The following is a 17,735-nucleotide window of genomic DNA, read 5'->3' on the forward strand; positions in this document are numbered from 1 at the left end:
ATATCGAAATATTAAGAAATTAGATATGAGTATAAGCATCGGTACATACATATACACGTTATTCGAGGGGATGAGGATGAGAAAAAAATTTCATACTCGTTGTGTTTGGTTATGAGGTGTGGATGCATTTTTTCATTGGGGACGAGAATGAGATAACGAAACTCATTCTTGTCCCGCCCCATTGTTATCCCTAGTAAGTGTATTGACAACCAAAATTTATTGATAAATATCTTGATTTGGTCTTCTTCCTCATTCTCCTCCTATTCTTCTTCTTTTTTTCGTTCTTCTTCTCTTCTTCTTTTCGGCCTTTTCCATTTAATTTATATAACAAATATTCTCAAAGATCTGGTGATAAAATTGGTGCTCATTTTACGGATTGATTTAACGAAAGAATTATCGGTAAATTAAAAAAAAAATACAATTATCAACAAATTTTTGTTGACAAATTAAAAATAAATAAATTATGGATTATCCAAAACTCGATTACCAAAGATTGTAAAAAAAAAAGGTTATCGACGAATTTACCATTATATTTTTAAAACAATGCATTATCGATTAATTGATTAACGGATCAACGAATATATTAGTTAGTAATATATATTATAAATTATTAACAAATTTTATCAAGAGTTTCATTGTTGACGAGTATTTTCATTGAAATTAAAAGTTATAATCTATCAAATATTAGCAACGGTAGTCTCCATTTTACTAGAAAAAAAATCCTTTTCTTAAAATTCCGTCAATAATTTAAGATTTTTTTTATAATGAATTGAATATAAAAAATGAAATTAAGTTCTCTATTAAAAGGTATAAATAATCAAAATAAGAATCGGAGATCAAATTGGCAATCATGCATAAAAATGAAAATTATATATTAAGATGGAAATTATTTGCAAATTAATCGAAAAGAGGTTATTTACTTATTATAGTAAATAAAACAGAGAAAAATATATGAGAAGTTGAGGTTTTTACAACTATAACATATATTAATATTGATTAATGTATTTGAAGATTATAAGATTGATCAATATAAGATTGAATTTTACGAAAGTTTTTCTTAACATGATAAAATATCGGATTGTATTAGAACTGATTTAATATATTCAAATATTGGTTCTTTTGACATAAGAGATGGTGTAACCTTGGTGCTTGGTGATATTATCTTGTATTTTTTTTTTCTATTTTTAGTTCATCTTTCTTCTAAAAATACACATGATAATTACAGTGTTAATTTAGCAGACATTTCATGTCTTCGTAACGATCTTATTACTCACAAGAAAATTGTTAATATAAACACCAACTAGTAATTATAAAATAATCGTAAAAACGAACTAGTAACTATAAAAGAAAAGGATGCAAAAGAGGTGTACCATAGAAAAAAAAAATCCTATAACTATAGCATTAAGGATGGACACCCTTTCGATTGTTAACATTGTTTTTTAATAAATATACTAACTATATTTTTCTTCATAACATTATGTAAAGTTTTTATTTTTATGCATTTTAAAAATTAATTTTTTTCATAAAAAGTAGTAAGGAAATGTTTTTAACAGTGTCAATGAATTTGGTTTTCTTCAATTTCTAGAATTATTTTAACGCATCTAAATTAAAATTCTTTATAGATGATTAGTTTAAATAAAAAAAATCCATAAAAGTTTTATTTATTTTTAGTTAAAATAATTTATTTTCGATTATAAAGATTTCATTGAAAAACGGACTTTATTCAATCCAAGCATCTCCTTATTAAAAAAAATCTTATTGTTTTTTGTTTGTCTTCGAAATAGTCAAGAATGCTAACACCCAAACCTCGAATTAGCCATTTTTTTTCTTCGTGAAAAGCACCTTGATACATGATCAATACTATATAACTATTCTATATACGTTGAAAAATTGAAGACCAAAACTGCAGAAATAATATACATAAAGACGTGCGCACCACCAATAACTATTCACAAAGTCTCTGTCAATGTTAATAATATATAAAGAGGGTTTGATTGAAATGCCTTTCAATGTTTGAGGGAAAAGTCACAACCTTTTTTTTTATCATGGTCTTTCTTAGGTCTCAATTCTTAAACCCTAATGGGTGATTATCACAATGAAATGCCATGTGATACGATCATTGTATATAAGGACTGTATGAGAGTATAAAATACGTATAGTGGTTGCTGTTTCTGTTAGGAAGTTAGTTAAAAGTTGTTAGTAACTAATAAATAGGAAGAATGTATTATGTTACAGGGCAATCATTCATTCTTTTCAGAAACCAATTCCTCTGTATCCTCTGCACTATTGCATATGAATGTGATTCGGATTCTATTCTCACATTAGGATCCCTATTGTTTGTTATCAATCTTCGAATACCCTGTATTCCTAGTTGGTTTTATCAATTGGTATCAGCCTCTACCTTCCTGTGACTTTCGATGGCGGATGCAACGCGTACTCAAACGCTGATCCAGACTTTGGTGCGGGAAGAGGAAGACCGCCTCAACGATCGTATGAATGCACGATTCATCGAACTTGGCGCGTCTCTAAAACAAACGCTGCATGACTCGCTTACAAGTTCGTTAACGGGTTCTTTAACTGATTCTTTGACTTCGACCTTATTGATGAAGATTCAAGATCTCCTTCAACAGAATTTAGCTCCCAGTCCATCGCGTCGTGGTGAGAAATCTTCTTCTTACTCGTATGGTACGCATTTAGCTAGACTTGATTTTCCTCTGTTTAATGGCGATGAGGTGAAACATTGGTTGATTCAATGCGAAACATTTTTTTCGGTCGATCATACACCCGAGGAGTATAAGGTGCGGTTGGCAGTGGTTCATTTTGAAGGACGGGCTCTGCAATGGCACATTGCCTTTGCTAAGCCGATTGGAGTGGATAACTTACCGCCATGGGAGGAATACAGTACGCTGGTGTTAGAGCGGTTTGGGGACATTGCGGAAGATCTGATGGCAGACCTGATGAAGTTACGACAGACAGGTTCTGTTACTTACTATCACGAGGCGTTTGATTGTTTGGTGGCTCGGGTGGAATTATCGGCAGGGCATAAGTTGAGTTGCTTCTTGGGCGGGTTGCAGCAAGAAGTGCAGATGATGGTTCGGATGTTTCAGCCTGTGTCGGTACACAAGGCTTTTTCCTTAGCCCGAATGTATGAGGCAGCTTCTAAAGCGGGGGGCAGTGGAAATGTGATAGCAAAAAGTTCCAAATCTGTGCCCTCTGTTAAAACTCCTAACAACAATGCTTCTATATTGGGAACTTATGAGCCTTCTAAAACGGGACCCAAACCTACCAGACAGCTTAGTTATGCTTTTATGGCAGAAAGGAGAGCGAAGGGGTTATGTTACTTCTGTGATGAGCCATTTTCCCCTGAGCATGCAAAGGTGCATAGGAAGTTACAGATTCATGTGCTGGAGATGGATGCAGTGGAGGGTTTAGTTGAGGAGTTAAATGTGGATGTTGAGGAGGAGAGTCATGGGGAGGAACCTCTAATATCCGTTAGTGCCTTAACTGGGTTGTGTTCTTGCAAGACTATGAGGACGATGCGGGTGACTGGTTTTGTTAGGAAGAAGCCCATTCATATTTTGATTGACAGTGGAAGTACTAATAACTTCCTGGATGAGCAAGTGGCTAAGAGGATGGGGTGTAAGATTGAGCCAACAAAACCAATGCGTGTTTCCGTGGCTGATGGTAATACCTTGGCTATCTCTTCCATGGTGCAGAATTTCAGTTGGCAGCTGCAGCAGAGTACTTTTAATAGTGATGTAATGTTGCTTCCCCTTGGTGGTTGTGATCTAGTGTTGGGAATTGAGTGGCTGGTCACTTTAGGGGATATTATGTGGAATTTTGACAAGTTGTTGATGGAGTTTTCCTTCAAAGGGAAACGACATGTCTTGAGGGGTTTGTCGTCGGGTGGCTTGAAAACTATAAAGAGGCAACAAATTAGCAAGACAATGGAAGCGGGAGTACACTTGTCTATGATTCAGTTGTGTGACTAGGAAGAAGGGCTGTTACAGACTATGACTACTCATGCCAATAGTGGAGAGGTTCCTGTGAAAATTGAGCAGGTCTTATGGGGGTTTGCGGATCTGTTTCAAGAGCCAAAACAGCTACCTCCTAGAAGACCCGGTCATGATCATCAGATTCCATTGATACAAGGAGCTAATCCAGTTAATATCAGGCCTTACAGGTGTGCCAAACACCAGAAAGATGTCATTGATGGGTTGATTAAGGAATACATGCAATCTGGGATTATCCAAAACAGTAGCAGTCCCTATGCAAGTCCAGTGGTGCTGGTGGGTAAGAAGGATGGGTCTTGGAGGATGTGTGTTGATTATAGAGAGTTAAATAAGCACACGGTTAAGGATAAATTCCCTATTCCTCTTGTGGAAGACCTATTGGATGAATTACATGGCTCGGTTCTCTTCTCCAAGATTGATTTACGGGCAGGCTATAACCAAGTCAGAATGCAACCAGAGGATGTGTATAAAACTGCATTTAGGACCCATGGAGGACACTATGAATACCTTGTAATGCCATTCGGTCTCACTAATGCCCCAGCAACCTTCCAAGGGTTGATGAATGCTATCTTTAAGGATTATTTGAGGAAGTTCCTTTTGGTATTCTTTGACGATATATTAGTGTACAGAAGAGGAACATTTGGAGCATTTACAGCTTGTGTTAAAGACCTTGCGGGACCATTCCCTGTTTGCTAGAAGGGACAAATGTTTTTTTGGTGTGCCTAGAGTTGAATATTTAGGACACTTAATTTCTAAGAAGGGTGTGGCTACTGACCCTTCCAAGATTGAGGCAGTAAAGAATTGGCCTTTACCTCACAATGTCAAGCAGCTGAGAGGTTTTTTGGGTCTCTCAGGGTATTATAGGAGGTTTGTGAGGGGGTATGGTGTTGTGGCAAAGCCTTTATCTAATATGTTGAAGAAAGAGGGATTCTGCTGGTCTGAGGAGTCTAAGGCAGCCTTCCAGCAATTAAAAGAGGCTCTTATTACTGCTCCAGTTCTGGCTTTACCAGATTTTTCGAAGATATTTGTGTTGGAGGTAGATGCTTGCGGGTATGGCATTGGTGTTGTGTTAATGCAAGAGCATCATCCTGTGGCTTTCATTAGCAGGACCTTAAATCAGCAACAACAATCCTTGTCTACTTATGAAAAGGAGCTGATGGCAGTAGTGTTTGCTGTCCAAAAGTGGAGGCATTATTTGCTTAATCATCATTTTATTATTAAGACTGATCACAGGAGCCTTAAATACATTCTGGAGCAGAAATTCACCACTGTTTTTCAGCAGAAATGGTTGGTTAAATTGATGGAATTTGATTTTACTATTGAGTACAAGCAAGGCCAAGACAACATGGTAGCGGATGCTTTGTCAAGGGTACAGTCGTCTGCGTGTTATCAGTTATTGGTACATCAGGTTCAATCGGATATGCTGGCCAAGATTCAACAAACTTGGTCTATGGATGAGGTCTTAAAGAGAATTATTGAGGAGATTCAAGCAGATCCTAATTCTCATAAGCATTTCACATGGCAGAATGGAGAATTGAGAAGGAAGGGCAAACTAGTGGTGGGGCAGAAAGATGAATTGAAGAGAGAAATTCTTGAATGGATGCATTCTTCTCCTACAGGGGGACATTCGGGAAGGAGAGCTACATTAAAAAGAATTAAAGCTATCTTGTACTGGAAGGGCATGACAAAGGAGGTGATTAAATTCATTCAGCAGTGTCAAGTTTGTCAAACCTGTAAATACGAAACAGTAGCTTCACCAGGGTTACTTCAGCCTATTTCAATCCTTGGTCATGTATGGCAGCACATATCTATGGATTTTATTGAGGGCCTTCCTAATTCGTTTGGTAAGCAATTAGTGATATTTGTGGTGGTGGACCGATTGAGCAAATCTGCTCATTTTATGGCTCTATCTCACCCTTACAGTGCTTCGGACGTGGCCCAAGTTTTTTTGGATTCTGTATTCAAATTACATGGCTTTCCCGATTCAATCATTAGTGACAGGGATCCTATTTTTGTGAGCCATTTTTGGCAAGAATTGATGTCTTTGCAAGGGGTGCAACTCAAGTTATCCTCAGCCTACCATCCTCAAACTGATGGTCAGACTGAGGTGGTAAATAGGGTGCTAGAAACTTATCTGAGGTGTATGTGCACTGAAGCTCCTGCGTTATGGTCTAAGTGGCTAGCGTTAGCTGAATGGTGGTATAATACCACATTTCACAGTGCCATCAATGCTACTCCTTATGAAATCGTGTATGGGCAGCGTCCTCCAGTATGCTTGCCTTATTTGCCTGGAGAATCAAAGATTGAACTGATAGATAGAAGTTTAAGGAAGAGGGAAGAAATGCTTAAGGTTCTGAAGTTTCATTTGCAGAGGGCACAGAATCGGATGAAGCAGGCGGCTGATAAGCATAGATCAGAAAGGAGTTTCGAAGTGGGAGACTTGGTGTTTGTGAAACTGCACCCGTATAGACAGGTCTCGGTGGCTAACAGAACTAATGCTAAATTGAGTCCTAAATTCTTTGGGCCTTTTGAAATCTTAAGCAAGGTTGGTGCAGTAGCTTACAAGTTGAAACTGCCTGTTGGTTCTAAGGTGCATAGTGTCTTCCATGTGTCTCAGTTGAAGAAGCATATTGGAGAAAACAGTGTGGTATCTGGGTTACCCCTGTCAGAGGAGGAACAGCAGGCCAAAGAACCAGAAACTATATTGGATCGTATGACTGTGAAGAGGCAGGGTAGAGCTGTCACCAAGGTGTTGGTCAAGTGGAAACATCAGCTACCTGAAGATTCAACTTGGGAGTACTATTATGATTTGAAGAAAAAATTTCCTTTCTTCAATTCTTGAGGTCAAGCAATTGTTTAAGGGAAGGGCTATGATACGATCATTGTATATAAGGACTGTATGAGAGTATAAAATACGTATAGTGGTTGCTGTTTCTGTTAGGAAGTTAGTTAAAAGCTGTTAGTAACTAATAAATAGGAAGAATGCATTCTGTTACAGGGCAATCATTCATTCTTTTCAGAAACCAATTCCTCTGTATCCTCTGCACTATTGCATATGAATGTGATTCGGATTCTATTCTCACATTAGGATCCCTATTGTTTGTTATCAATCTTCGAATACCCTGTATTCCTAGTTGGTTTTATCACCATGAGTTTAATTTGTAAATGATTATGATTAAGATAAAAATACATAATGACGTCTACGAATTTGGGTATGTTAAAAACTTGAAATAAACCCTAAAAAGATAGGTAAACCACACACGCAGACACAAGGAAAACAATAGAATAGGACATAAAAGAGAAGTCTAATTTATTTTTCATTAATCAAGGCATGGACCCGAAATCTTAGTTAACTAATCAATGTCTCAAGAATTGACCAAAGTCATTTTCTTGAAGGTCAGAAGTGGGTTTCATTTTATTTTCTTCCTCAAATTAAATTCCTACTTGGATTCATCACTTCTCTTTATTTCATATCACATTTGGTAATTTAGGTGTGTTAGGTTGACAGTTGGAGTTGCTTGATAACTTCTACTCTCATTTTCCAGAACCTCTAATTGCCATAGCCAAATTATATATCTTAGTCATTCATGCACACAACTGTGAAATTCATGCATTTTGGACTATACTATGGAAATAAGAACTTTTTGTTTCAATTTAACTTATTATCTCACATATTCAGACAAGTCTTAGCCAAAAATTAATACATGTGATTTCTACAAAAAATGAAACACGTTTTAATTTGGAAATATTAAGTTTTTTTTGTCCTGTCAGATCCCTCCAACTCATTAACTAGCAGTACACTATGTTTTTATGATAAAATAATGCATATTAATTTTTGGTATAATAATGAGAAATTTCGTAAAGGATAATCATTAATTAAACTCCTTAACACTTTTAAAGAAAGATGCTTTCAAAAGGTTTAGCATTGGCCACAGAAAATTTCCAACGGGCACGAGTTTACCTCATCAAGATGGCATGAATATGAAGAAACAGAAGTCAGAACTTCATATATCATATCCAAAACAAGTAAATAAGAATCAAACTTGATATCATGATGATGTGCACATTGCAAGCATACATGCATACAACACTAACAAAAAGTTTTGGTGCAGTTTGTTCACAGCGTGGAACCAATCATTGCTGTGCAGAAGATAGAAAAAGCAACGAATGAACAGAAGGGGTCCTTCAGCAAATGCTCAAGTTTGAATCTACAACAAAGCGAGGGTCCCACATGTCCACCTTGTTCAAAGTTCAAACATCCCTCGCAAGTGTGTGTGTGTGTTGTGTATGTGCACTTTATGCTTTTGTTGTTGTAACAACAGCCCCTGCTCCACCTTCATCAGATTCCTCAACTCTTCTCTCTCAGCTTCCTTCTTGGATTCTCACTCACATTTGCTTCACTTTTCTTATCCTTCTCACTGCCCCACTGTTGGTTTTGGAGTTTTGTGCTAAAATAAAGCCTGTGACTGTCTCAGGGTTACCTCTGTTTTTTTTTCCCCTTGTATGAACCGGTGAGTTTATGGTCCAACATGGTACACGTTTTTCTAGAACATGTCTGTTTTTTTGGTCTAACATTATTGCTGTCGGTGTTTTTTTATCTATCGGGCAATGTTTTTCAGTAAGGGTGTTTTGTGTTAGCGTTGTTCTTTGCTGATGCTTCGTTGTGTAATGGGTTTGCTCTCCCTCTCTTTCTCTTTCTCTGTTGTATGAGTTTATTTGGTTGTCAAGAATTTTCTGGGGACGGAAATAGTTATCTTTATTTGATTTAAAGCTAGATTTTGGTATAGGAAAAAGGTTAACTTTTTGCAATATGGAGAATCATAGTTTGAATCTCTGCGATGAGAGATGCTCACATTTAGAATCGGATGGTGTTTTTGAAAAGGATTGTGTTCAAAAGGACGCTCACTTATTGTGGAAAACCAGAAAATAATTTTGCTCAAAGCCGGTGTTTGCCTTAGTTGGATTTTATCAAAGAGTTGAGTCGTTTTTCATAAATCTAAACTTTTTCTTGGCACAGTAAGATTTTCCCTGTAGAAAGAATTCAAATGTGAATATTTCACTTGGGTAAAATATTGAATTCAACTCCATTTGCGTTGTGTAATTTTTTTCCGTATGCTGCTTCTATTTTGGTCTTCGATGCATTCCTTGATTTCTGTATAGTTGTTATTTTTGACTAATTGACCTTTCGGATTGACAAGCTGGGTTGTTATCTGAAATCATTCATTTATTCTTTTTTACAATTTGCTGTGTGTTATTCAAGACAGTTATGCCAAGCTGTAGCTTTTAAGTTTTCTCTCAGTGTTGTGGTTTTCAACAATGTATTGAACAAAATTTATTGAGGGCACTGAAATCCCGAGTAATAGCCTAACAAATCCAAGTTTCTAGATTAACATTTACGATGTTATTGAATATTAACCATGATTTATTGTGTGTTGATGTAGGCCTATGAATGGATTGGAAGATGAACAGGGAACAATAGCAAAGAAGTGAAGAGGAAATGAGAGAGGAGTCAATAGGGCTGATTATTGGGGTTTCCATAGGAGTGGTTATTGGACTAGTTTTGGCAATTTTTGCATTCTTCTGCCATAGGTATCATCGAAAGCGTTCTCAGATAGGCAATAGCAGTTCTAGAAGGGCTGCTACCATTCTAATCCGCACACATGGTGCTGATTCTTGCACCATACTATCAGACTCAACCTTAGGTCCAGAATCACCCATAAAGTCTGGAAGGTATGGCCTACCCTTCTGGCTTGAGGGGTTTAAGAAGAGTAGTAACATGGTCCCAGCATCTGGTTTACCTGAATATGCATACAAGTAAGAGTTTGTTTTTTATACCTAAGTTTTAACTTATAATATCTGTCTTTTAAGATAAAAGCCAAAGGGTAACTATTTTGTATGGATATGTTTAACTCTTAGTGACTTCAAATTCTAAGCAAGTGAAATTCAAAATGTTTGACTGCGTTTGTGATTCTATCTGTTAAATGTCTTGTTTGTAATTCAGGGATTTGCAGAAAGCAACACATAATTTTACAACGGTCATAGGACAAGGTGCATTTGGTCCTGTTTATAAAGCTCAGATGTGTACCGGTGAGACTGTTGCAGTTAAAGTTCTTGCAACTAATTCTAAGCAAGGGGAGAAAGAATTTCACACAGAGGTTGGTTGATTGATGATGTTGCAGTTTTACAGTCCTTATCATATTCATTCATTTTCTGCACTGCCTTTCTTTTCACTCCAGGCTAATTTCCAATTGCAACCTTTAATGTTCTACCGTTTTCTCAGGTCATGTTGTTGGGAAGATTACACCACAGAAATCTGGTGAATTTGGTTGGATATTGTGCAGAAAAGGGGCAACATATGCTTGTATATGTATACATGAGTAATGGTAGCTTGGCATCCCACTTGTATGGTAGTAAGTCATCTTTTTTCTTTTTTCTTTTTTTATCAGAAAAAAATAAAATTAATAGAGAACACTTGGGTGATCTAACCCTTTTACATAAAAAAAAAAATTCTTACGACCTAAAAGATCCAATAAAATGTTCAAAGATGTATAACAAGAAATCACATACATACAAAATTTTGTCCAGAAAATCTTCAACACAACCATACCGTTTGTGTTCTTCCACAAATAAGAACTAAACAAGTTAGTTTTTGGTATGTGATGGATAAACATTAAATTCACCACCACCGCAACTGAACATCTCTTGTGCTTCGGTCGTTAGGTTCATTTTATCCTCATAACTTGTTTTAGGAGTAGGATCATATCATCCACATTGCACGGGAACTACCTAAAACCATCTTTTGCTTGATAATTTTGTTATCATCGCCGGTTCAATCATTGCCCCTCTCTCTTTCTATATCATTATTTCATTGTTGCTCTCTGTATGGTAGTAAGTCATGTATTTCTCCTTTTGAATGACATGTGTAGACTGTTCTTCTATACAAACTTTGGTCCCTGAACGTATTCACGGAATAGTAGTGAACTATTCTATGCCTTTCAATTGTTTATTTGGTGTATTGGATTGCAATAATAGATTGAACAATATTATTTTCTTGTCTCTGTATTCAGGTGATGTGAATGAAGCCCTGTGCTGGGATTTGAGGGTCAACATAGCTTTAGATGTGGCAAGAGGCTTGGAGTATCTTCATGATGGTGTAAGTTTCCATGTGATCTGAACCAATCAAACTATAACTTATATATTGCTATAATTGTTTGTATTGTCACTTCAGGCAGTTCCTCCTGTAATCCATCGAGACATCAAATCTTCCAATATTCTGTTGGATCAATCCATGCGAGCCAGGGTATGTCCTTGTTACTCGTCCACCATCTTTACCATTAAAAAAGTAGCTTGTAAATTGCAGGAAATACACACACTACAATAGTATTGCAACTTTCCATGGTCATTTGTTGTTGTTAGGAGTCCAGTCCAAATTCTTTGCTGAGTCTTCAAAATACACAAATATTGGTATATTAAAAGAGAAACATTGCTAGAAACTCAGCGGATAATCCAAATTCATTCGTTAGGATTAAGAATGCTTCATAGTTGTTAATGTTGAATCAAGCAGGTTGCTGATTTTGGACTTTCAAGGGAAGAGATGGTGGATAAACATGCAGCTATTCGGGGCACCTTTGGGTATCTTGACCCTGAGTATATATCTTCAGGAACATTCACCAAGAAAAGTGATGTATACAGTTTTGGAGTGTTGCTCTTTGAAATTATAGCTGGCAGAAATCCTCAGCAGGGTCTTATGGAATATATTGAGCTTGTAAGATCTCTTTCTCTCACTCCAAACCATACTGAGAATAATTGTTAGTGCTTACAATCATAGGTATATTCTTAGGAGTGGTAGAATGAGTTACTTATAGTGGTACTTAAATTTTTAGAGTTCCTCCGTAATGATTAGGTTCTCTTGTGCTTAAGTCCTAATATGTATGTAAATAATAAAAGATAACATTCAAAATTAGGTTGTTGTTTTAGAAGAAATCTATGATGGTCACATCAATATATTCTTTGAAGATATTAATGTGTCTAATTTATATATGATCTTTTACTTTTGTTATAATAAATATTTCCACTTTCTATTTCAATAATTAGAGTTTGTTAAGAAGAAACTATTAGGTTGTTAGGAATCATCATAGTACCTCTTAATCACTTGTAATCAACTATTATTAATTTTATTTTAAGAAAAATGTTATTAGATTTTCCTTTTTTTGTAAATTAAAATCTTGAATACAGATTACATCAGAATGATTGTATGAGATCATAATTTCATAAAGATCCATCGAGATCATGAACTCGATTCTAAATTGTCTAACAAGTTCTTCTTGTCAGGGCAATTCAATACAGTTCTTCAAATACTTTTAATATTGTTTTACTGTTGGAATTGAACTTTAACAGCATAATCTACCAAATAAATAAGATATGCATTAAACGAACATTATAAGATAAAACTTCCATTCAAGAGTAGCACTTGATGACTCTATCTGATGAAAATGTCTAATCTTGGTTGAATGAAAGAAAACATGTCGAAGTCAAAAGTAGTTGTCAACTTGTAAACTTTGTTCACTTAACACATCATGCATATTCATTTTCTGCGCTAACCAAATGTGATTGATGGATGATTAGGCAGCAATGAACATCGAGGGAAAAGTTGGGTGGGAAGAGATTGTGGATTCTCACCTTCAAGGAAACTTTGATGTGAAGGAACTGAATGAAGTTGCAGCAGTAGCTTACAAATGCATCAACCGTGCCCCAAATAAACGTCCTTCTATGAGGGACATTGTGCAAGTGCTAACAAGGATCCTTAAATCAAGGCACCATGGGAATCATCACAACAATTCCTTGTCAGCCACAGATGAAGTTTTCATTGATCCTGATCAGCTAGAGACCGTGATTTCAGTCACTGACCACAGGAGAGAAGAATCTAAGGATAATCCTGCGACAGAGGTGTTTGAGGACTAGAATGTTGTTTCATCTTAACCTCATTTTTTTTCGTTAACTTCACCTTTTGATTTTGGATTTGCTTGTACATGGTTGTAGATTTGGTTTGTATACGGTTCAGTAAATGTTCCATCTTTCTTTTTCTTTGCCTTGTCTTGCAGAAATGATACACCCAAATTTGTAAACTAGTACTTTCACTAATGGAATTGAAGAGAAAGATAACTTTTCTCACAAATTTTAATAAATTTATTAGTTCTTATAGCAATTATTTTAAAAACCATACAGACAATATAATTAATTATGCAGGCATAACTATTTAATTCATGTAAATGTCATCACTATGAAAATTTAAATAAATTTTTTTATTCATTCTAACTTACATAGGAATGATAAAAGAAAAAATATCTTTTTGACAAACAAAATTTTGACAAAGTTAACAAAACTTCTAAAAATAGAATTAAAATTAATCTTTTATTTTTTTAATTAAAATAAAATAATAAAATAATATTTTTTTACCTAAATAGGAAAGTTTGTCAAAACTTCGTTAAAAACACTTTGTCAACATTCATGATAAAATGGGCTTTGGTTTGCCGGTTGAAATCATAGAGGTGCATGAAGAAGCTCCCTAATTCTAGGGTTTTGCTTCGGTGTCCTATTAAAGAAAAGGGTTTTCATATCTTTCTATGTAAATCCAACGAAAATATGACATGTGTTATCATTTTAAATGATGTGACATTATTTTAGTTGACAGTCAAATCATATATGGTCATAGAAAGATGAAAAGATCATGTGTCACCACTCACCACTGTCCTAACCACAAACATTGAATCATTGGAAGTTCTTCCTACCACCACCAGCATACCCCAACCGCGCCTCTCTCATTGTATAGAGACTTACTGAGCAACCATCGTTGTTTGACAGATATACCCCGCCAGCTTATCAAAGGGGTAGTCCATGACAATGACAAAAATAATCGTGTTGATAACCTATATGGTGGAGCATTGTAGTGATTAAGGACATTGAGTGGCGATGCTGATTTTGTCCTTTGTTTGAATGAAGACTCATTGCATATTCTTGTTTTAGTGTTGGACTATAGATTTGGCCCGCGAGTCTAGAGGTTCAAGGCTATTTGTCACGTGTTGAGTGTTGGTTATTGGTTAAACTTTCATGGGTGAGGTGTGGAGAGTGAAACCACCACTGACAAGGATTGGGTGATTGACGGAAACTGAGTGACCAGAGTTGGGTTAGATAGTGATCGGTTACAGATATTTAGAAGTGGTTTGACTGTCAACTAAAATAATGTCAAATCATTTGAAATTCATTACATATGTTATGTCACAATTGTTACATCAAAACCTCTTATTGTAAAAGGGTATGGAAACAACGCCATAATTCTAATATATCATATTGTTCTAACTTTACTATATAAGATAAATTTGTGTTGTCATTGTCTTAAAAAAAAGTTTTCGTTATTTAAAAGTAATTAATATAAATCATCAATTCTCTCTATTATTTATATAACTTAAAGTAAAACAAGCAGGATTGAAAAAAGATTAAAAATTTATAATTTTGTAATAATCAAACCAAAATGAAATCCAAATGAGAAAAGTATATGTATATTTAATAACAAAACAAAACACGTCATAATAACCATTTTTATGGGTCAATAGATTTTATTCGAGGCCTATAATTTATAGAAGTTATCCTAACAGCTTTTACTTCTTAAACCTGCACAATTTCTTCACGCACCCCTTCAAATCTTTGAAATGATCACTTTTACCCTGCGTATATGATTTTCGAAATACATGTTTCCGAAACTTTTCAAAGTTTTCAGAATATATATTAATATATATATATATATATATATATATATATATATATATATATATATATATATATATATATATATATATATAGTTGTCAGAATAAATTGGAACCCGCGAGCCAACCTGGTTCACCACGGATTTGGACTGGGTTAGGTTAAAATTTTTTTACAAATTTTAATACGGGTTGATTTTTTACCCGACTCATCCGGATTGAACCTGTGGTGAGCTGGGTTGGCTTACCAACCTGCAGATAAAAGGGTCACACAAGTGTATTTTATTAAGTTGGACTTTACATTTGTATCATGTTAGGTTTTTTTTTAGCCAACACATAAATAATTTGTATTTTCTTTTTATTTTGATGTGTATTTGGATTGTATTAAAGTTTATTTAGATTTTAATTAGAATTATAATTTAGTTTTGACTGAAAAAAAATAAAAAAATTGTATTCTTTTAATTAAGTGAAGCCGTGAGCCAACCCGTTTAATCCATCAACCCGTGGTGGGTCGAGCCAGATTAGCTTACTAAATTATCAACCTGTAGTGAATTGAGCCGGGTCGAGTTACCTATTTTGACAACTCTAAATATATATGAAGCTAGATTTTTGGAACAAAATTTTCGGAATAAAATTTTCTAAATAGGATTTTTGAAACACAGTAAATGTATTTCAGAACAGGTTCTTCGAAATGAAAATTTCAAAATATATATATTGCCTTTCCAAGGACTTTTCTGAAAAACTCCTATATGAAATGTGTTCGGAAAAGAATTTTTCGGAACATATAAAATGTGTTTCGAAAAGAGATTTGCGGACATTTTTTCTTTTTCCTTTTTCTTCTTCTACAGTGTTATTTCTATCCTCTTCCTCCGCAACATGACTGACAATAGAAGCAGCAGCGAGAACAAACAACTATAATAACAGTGGTGTGATACAATGAACCAGGGTATTTCACTATTTTCCTGACTATGAAAGTGCAGATAGTAATTATAAAAGTGCAACAATAGTCTAACCAAAATTACAAAAGAACATGGTTTGATTTTGGACTTAAACTTCACATAAAATAATAACGGAACGACTTTTGAATCAAGAAAATAGCTAAACTTTTCACAATTTATTTAAATTAATTTTAAATACAAATATATTTGCAGTATATTTCAAATTGGACCACGCAAGATGATGTAATGTGTTTAGTTTTAAATAATATTTAGGATGACAAAATGCATTCAACTCAATTTTTATATTTGGGAACAAACTTAACAATTATTATTTTAATCTTAACTTTTTTTCACTCAATAGTAACATAATAGTAAAACTTGGTGAAGTTACACTTCAAATAATTAAGGCTACATAATACATTGTTAGATGGTGGGTTGACTTTGTTCAGTTGACTTTGTTTATTCAACATTAATTACGTGCTCCACGTTGTAAGATAGAAATAATATCTAATGCTCTTCATTTTTTTTTTCTGGAAATTGTGTTCTGACTTTTATGAAGTCCACATGATTGAAAAATATAAATGAAAATAATAATGAATTAATTGAAAACAAAACGTGAATCGAGACTCTTACTTTTTCTCTCTCTTACCCTTAAAAATGTCACAAGAAATGATCTTGATTTTATTCTTCAATAGGAGAAAAATAATTTTTAGTAGCCATTACATAGTGATAAAATGGCGCTATATTAAAAAAAATGAAAAATTATATATTTATAATATATTTCGGAGCCTTTTCTCTTCGCGGAAGCTATTTTAATGTGTAAGTTATCTTCTCCTCATAGATTTACCTTTTCATAAGTGTTTTTCTTTATCTATTAGTTGATTTTTTTTCTCAATCATTTTCAAATTTGTTTTTCTTTTGAAATTTCAAATTCCGATAAATCCTAATTTTAATTACTTTTGATGTGTTTTTGTATTGGTTCAAGTTATTTTTTGCATTCCATTCTTCTATCTCAAGTTCCTCACATAGGTAAGCTTTTTAATCTACAGAGAGAGAGGAAGGGTAAGGTAAAGTAAATTATTTATATTAATTATTCACTCAACAAACAAAGATAAACAAAGCTTTTTCAATCTTACCTCTCTAGTATGCTTCTTCATGTTTTAGGAGCAAAAAATTGACACATAGAAGCAGGTCTAGTATCACTCGTGGATGTCTTGCTCTAGAATGAAAATCATGACAGAAGAACTATCCACATGTTTGTATCGTAACACTTTCCCCTAATTTTTTTTTCTAAATGTTTATTTCTCGCCAATTTCGTATCTCACTTTTGTTGCAATATATGTTTGTTTATCTTAATTTGTGTTTGGATCTAGAGTTGGTATTATTAATATGATAAAACTTAGTAATCTTGTTGTATTTCTATTTACATAGTTTGAAACTACCAAACATGGGGAATCTATTTTAAATTTTGAATTTTTTTGGATTATGATTATGATTAGAGTAAATTTTGAGTTGTTGGTTAAAAATCTGAGATTTAAATTGCGAAAATGGTTAATGGTAGCTAGAGTCCTTATTGATGTGCAAGGAAGATGATTTTCCAAATCCTATAGTAAGCATCTACTCTTTCTCTTAAGTACTTGAATATCAATCCTACCTTATTTAGAATTGTGACGTTTCTTATATATATTTAAGCGTAGTGTAATTGTAATTTATACTCAAAGAATTCAATTGGCGCCACATAACTTTTGCCGGAAAAAGGCGCGAACCACCATGTCCCTCACCCAAAGCGCAGTAGATGCAGCACAAAGCAGCCCACCGGAAACGCTATCATGCCACCATGAAGCTCACTTAAACATCTCCATCAAACCATTGTGAGCTTCAGCGAAAACTAGATCCCACCATCACAAACCAGCAGCGACATGAACAATGGAGGAAGAAGAAAGATTTGGAGTGGGTTGTTTGAAGGAAGAAGGAGACGACCACGTGCTCTTTTTTTATATTTTGAAAAGTTGATCGATTCTTATGT

At 34.6% G+C, this 17,735-nt stretch overlaps 1 protein-coding gene across 4 annotated transcripts; it reads left to right on the forward strand.

Annotated features, from left to right (window-relative positions):
• The first annotated feature begins 7,948 nt into the window (after nucleotides 1-7,948).
• Nucleotides 7,949-13,218, forward strand: LOC114168751 (calcium/calmodulin-regulated receptor-like kinase 1). 4 transcript variants are annotated; one of them, XM_028053666.1, is made up of 9 exons: nucleotides 7,949-8,039; nucleotides 8,126-8,524; nucleotides 9,455-9,827; nucleotides 10,015-10,168; nucleotides 10,294-10,423; nucleotides 11,081-11,166; nucleotides 11,242-11,313; nucleotides 11,578-11,778; nucleotides 12,639-13,218. In XM_028053666.1, exons 3-9 carry the CDS (start codon nucleotides 9,511-9,513, stop codon nucleotides 12,972-12,974), a joined length of 1,296 nt encoding a protein of 431 aa, XP_027909467.1. In that variant the 5' UTR covers nucleotides 7,949-8,039; nucleotides 8,126-8,524; nucleotides 9,455-9,510; the 3' UTR covers nucleotides 12,975-13,218. The 4 variants fall into 4 exon arrangements, with proteins under 4 accessions (XP_027909467.1, XP_027909470.1, XP_027909468.1 ...); XM_028053669.1 differs by having other exon boundaries at nucleotides 10,294-10,420; XM_028053667.1 differs by lacking the exons at nucleotides 7,949-8,039; nucleotides 8,126-8,524 and adding an exon at nucleotides 8,585-8,685.
• The last annotated feature ends 4,517 nt before the right edge of the window (nucleotides 13,219-17,735 follow it).

This window comes from Vigna unguiculata, chromosome 11, assembly GCF_004118075.2.
Source record: "Vigna unguiculata cultivar IT97K-499-35 chromosome 11, ASM411807v1, whole genome shotgun sequence".
In the NCBI taxonomy this organism is placed as follows: Eukaryota; Viridiplantae; Streptophyta; class Magnoliopsida; order Fabales; family Fabaceae; genus Vigna; species Vigna unguiculata.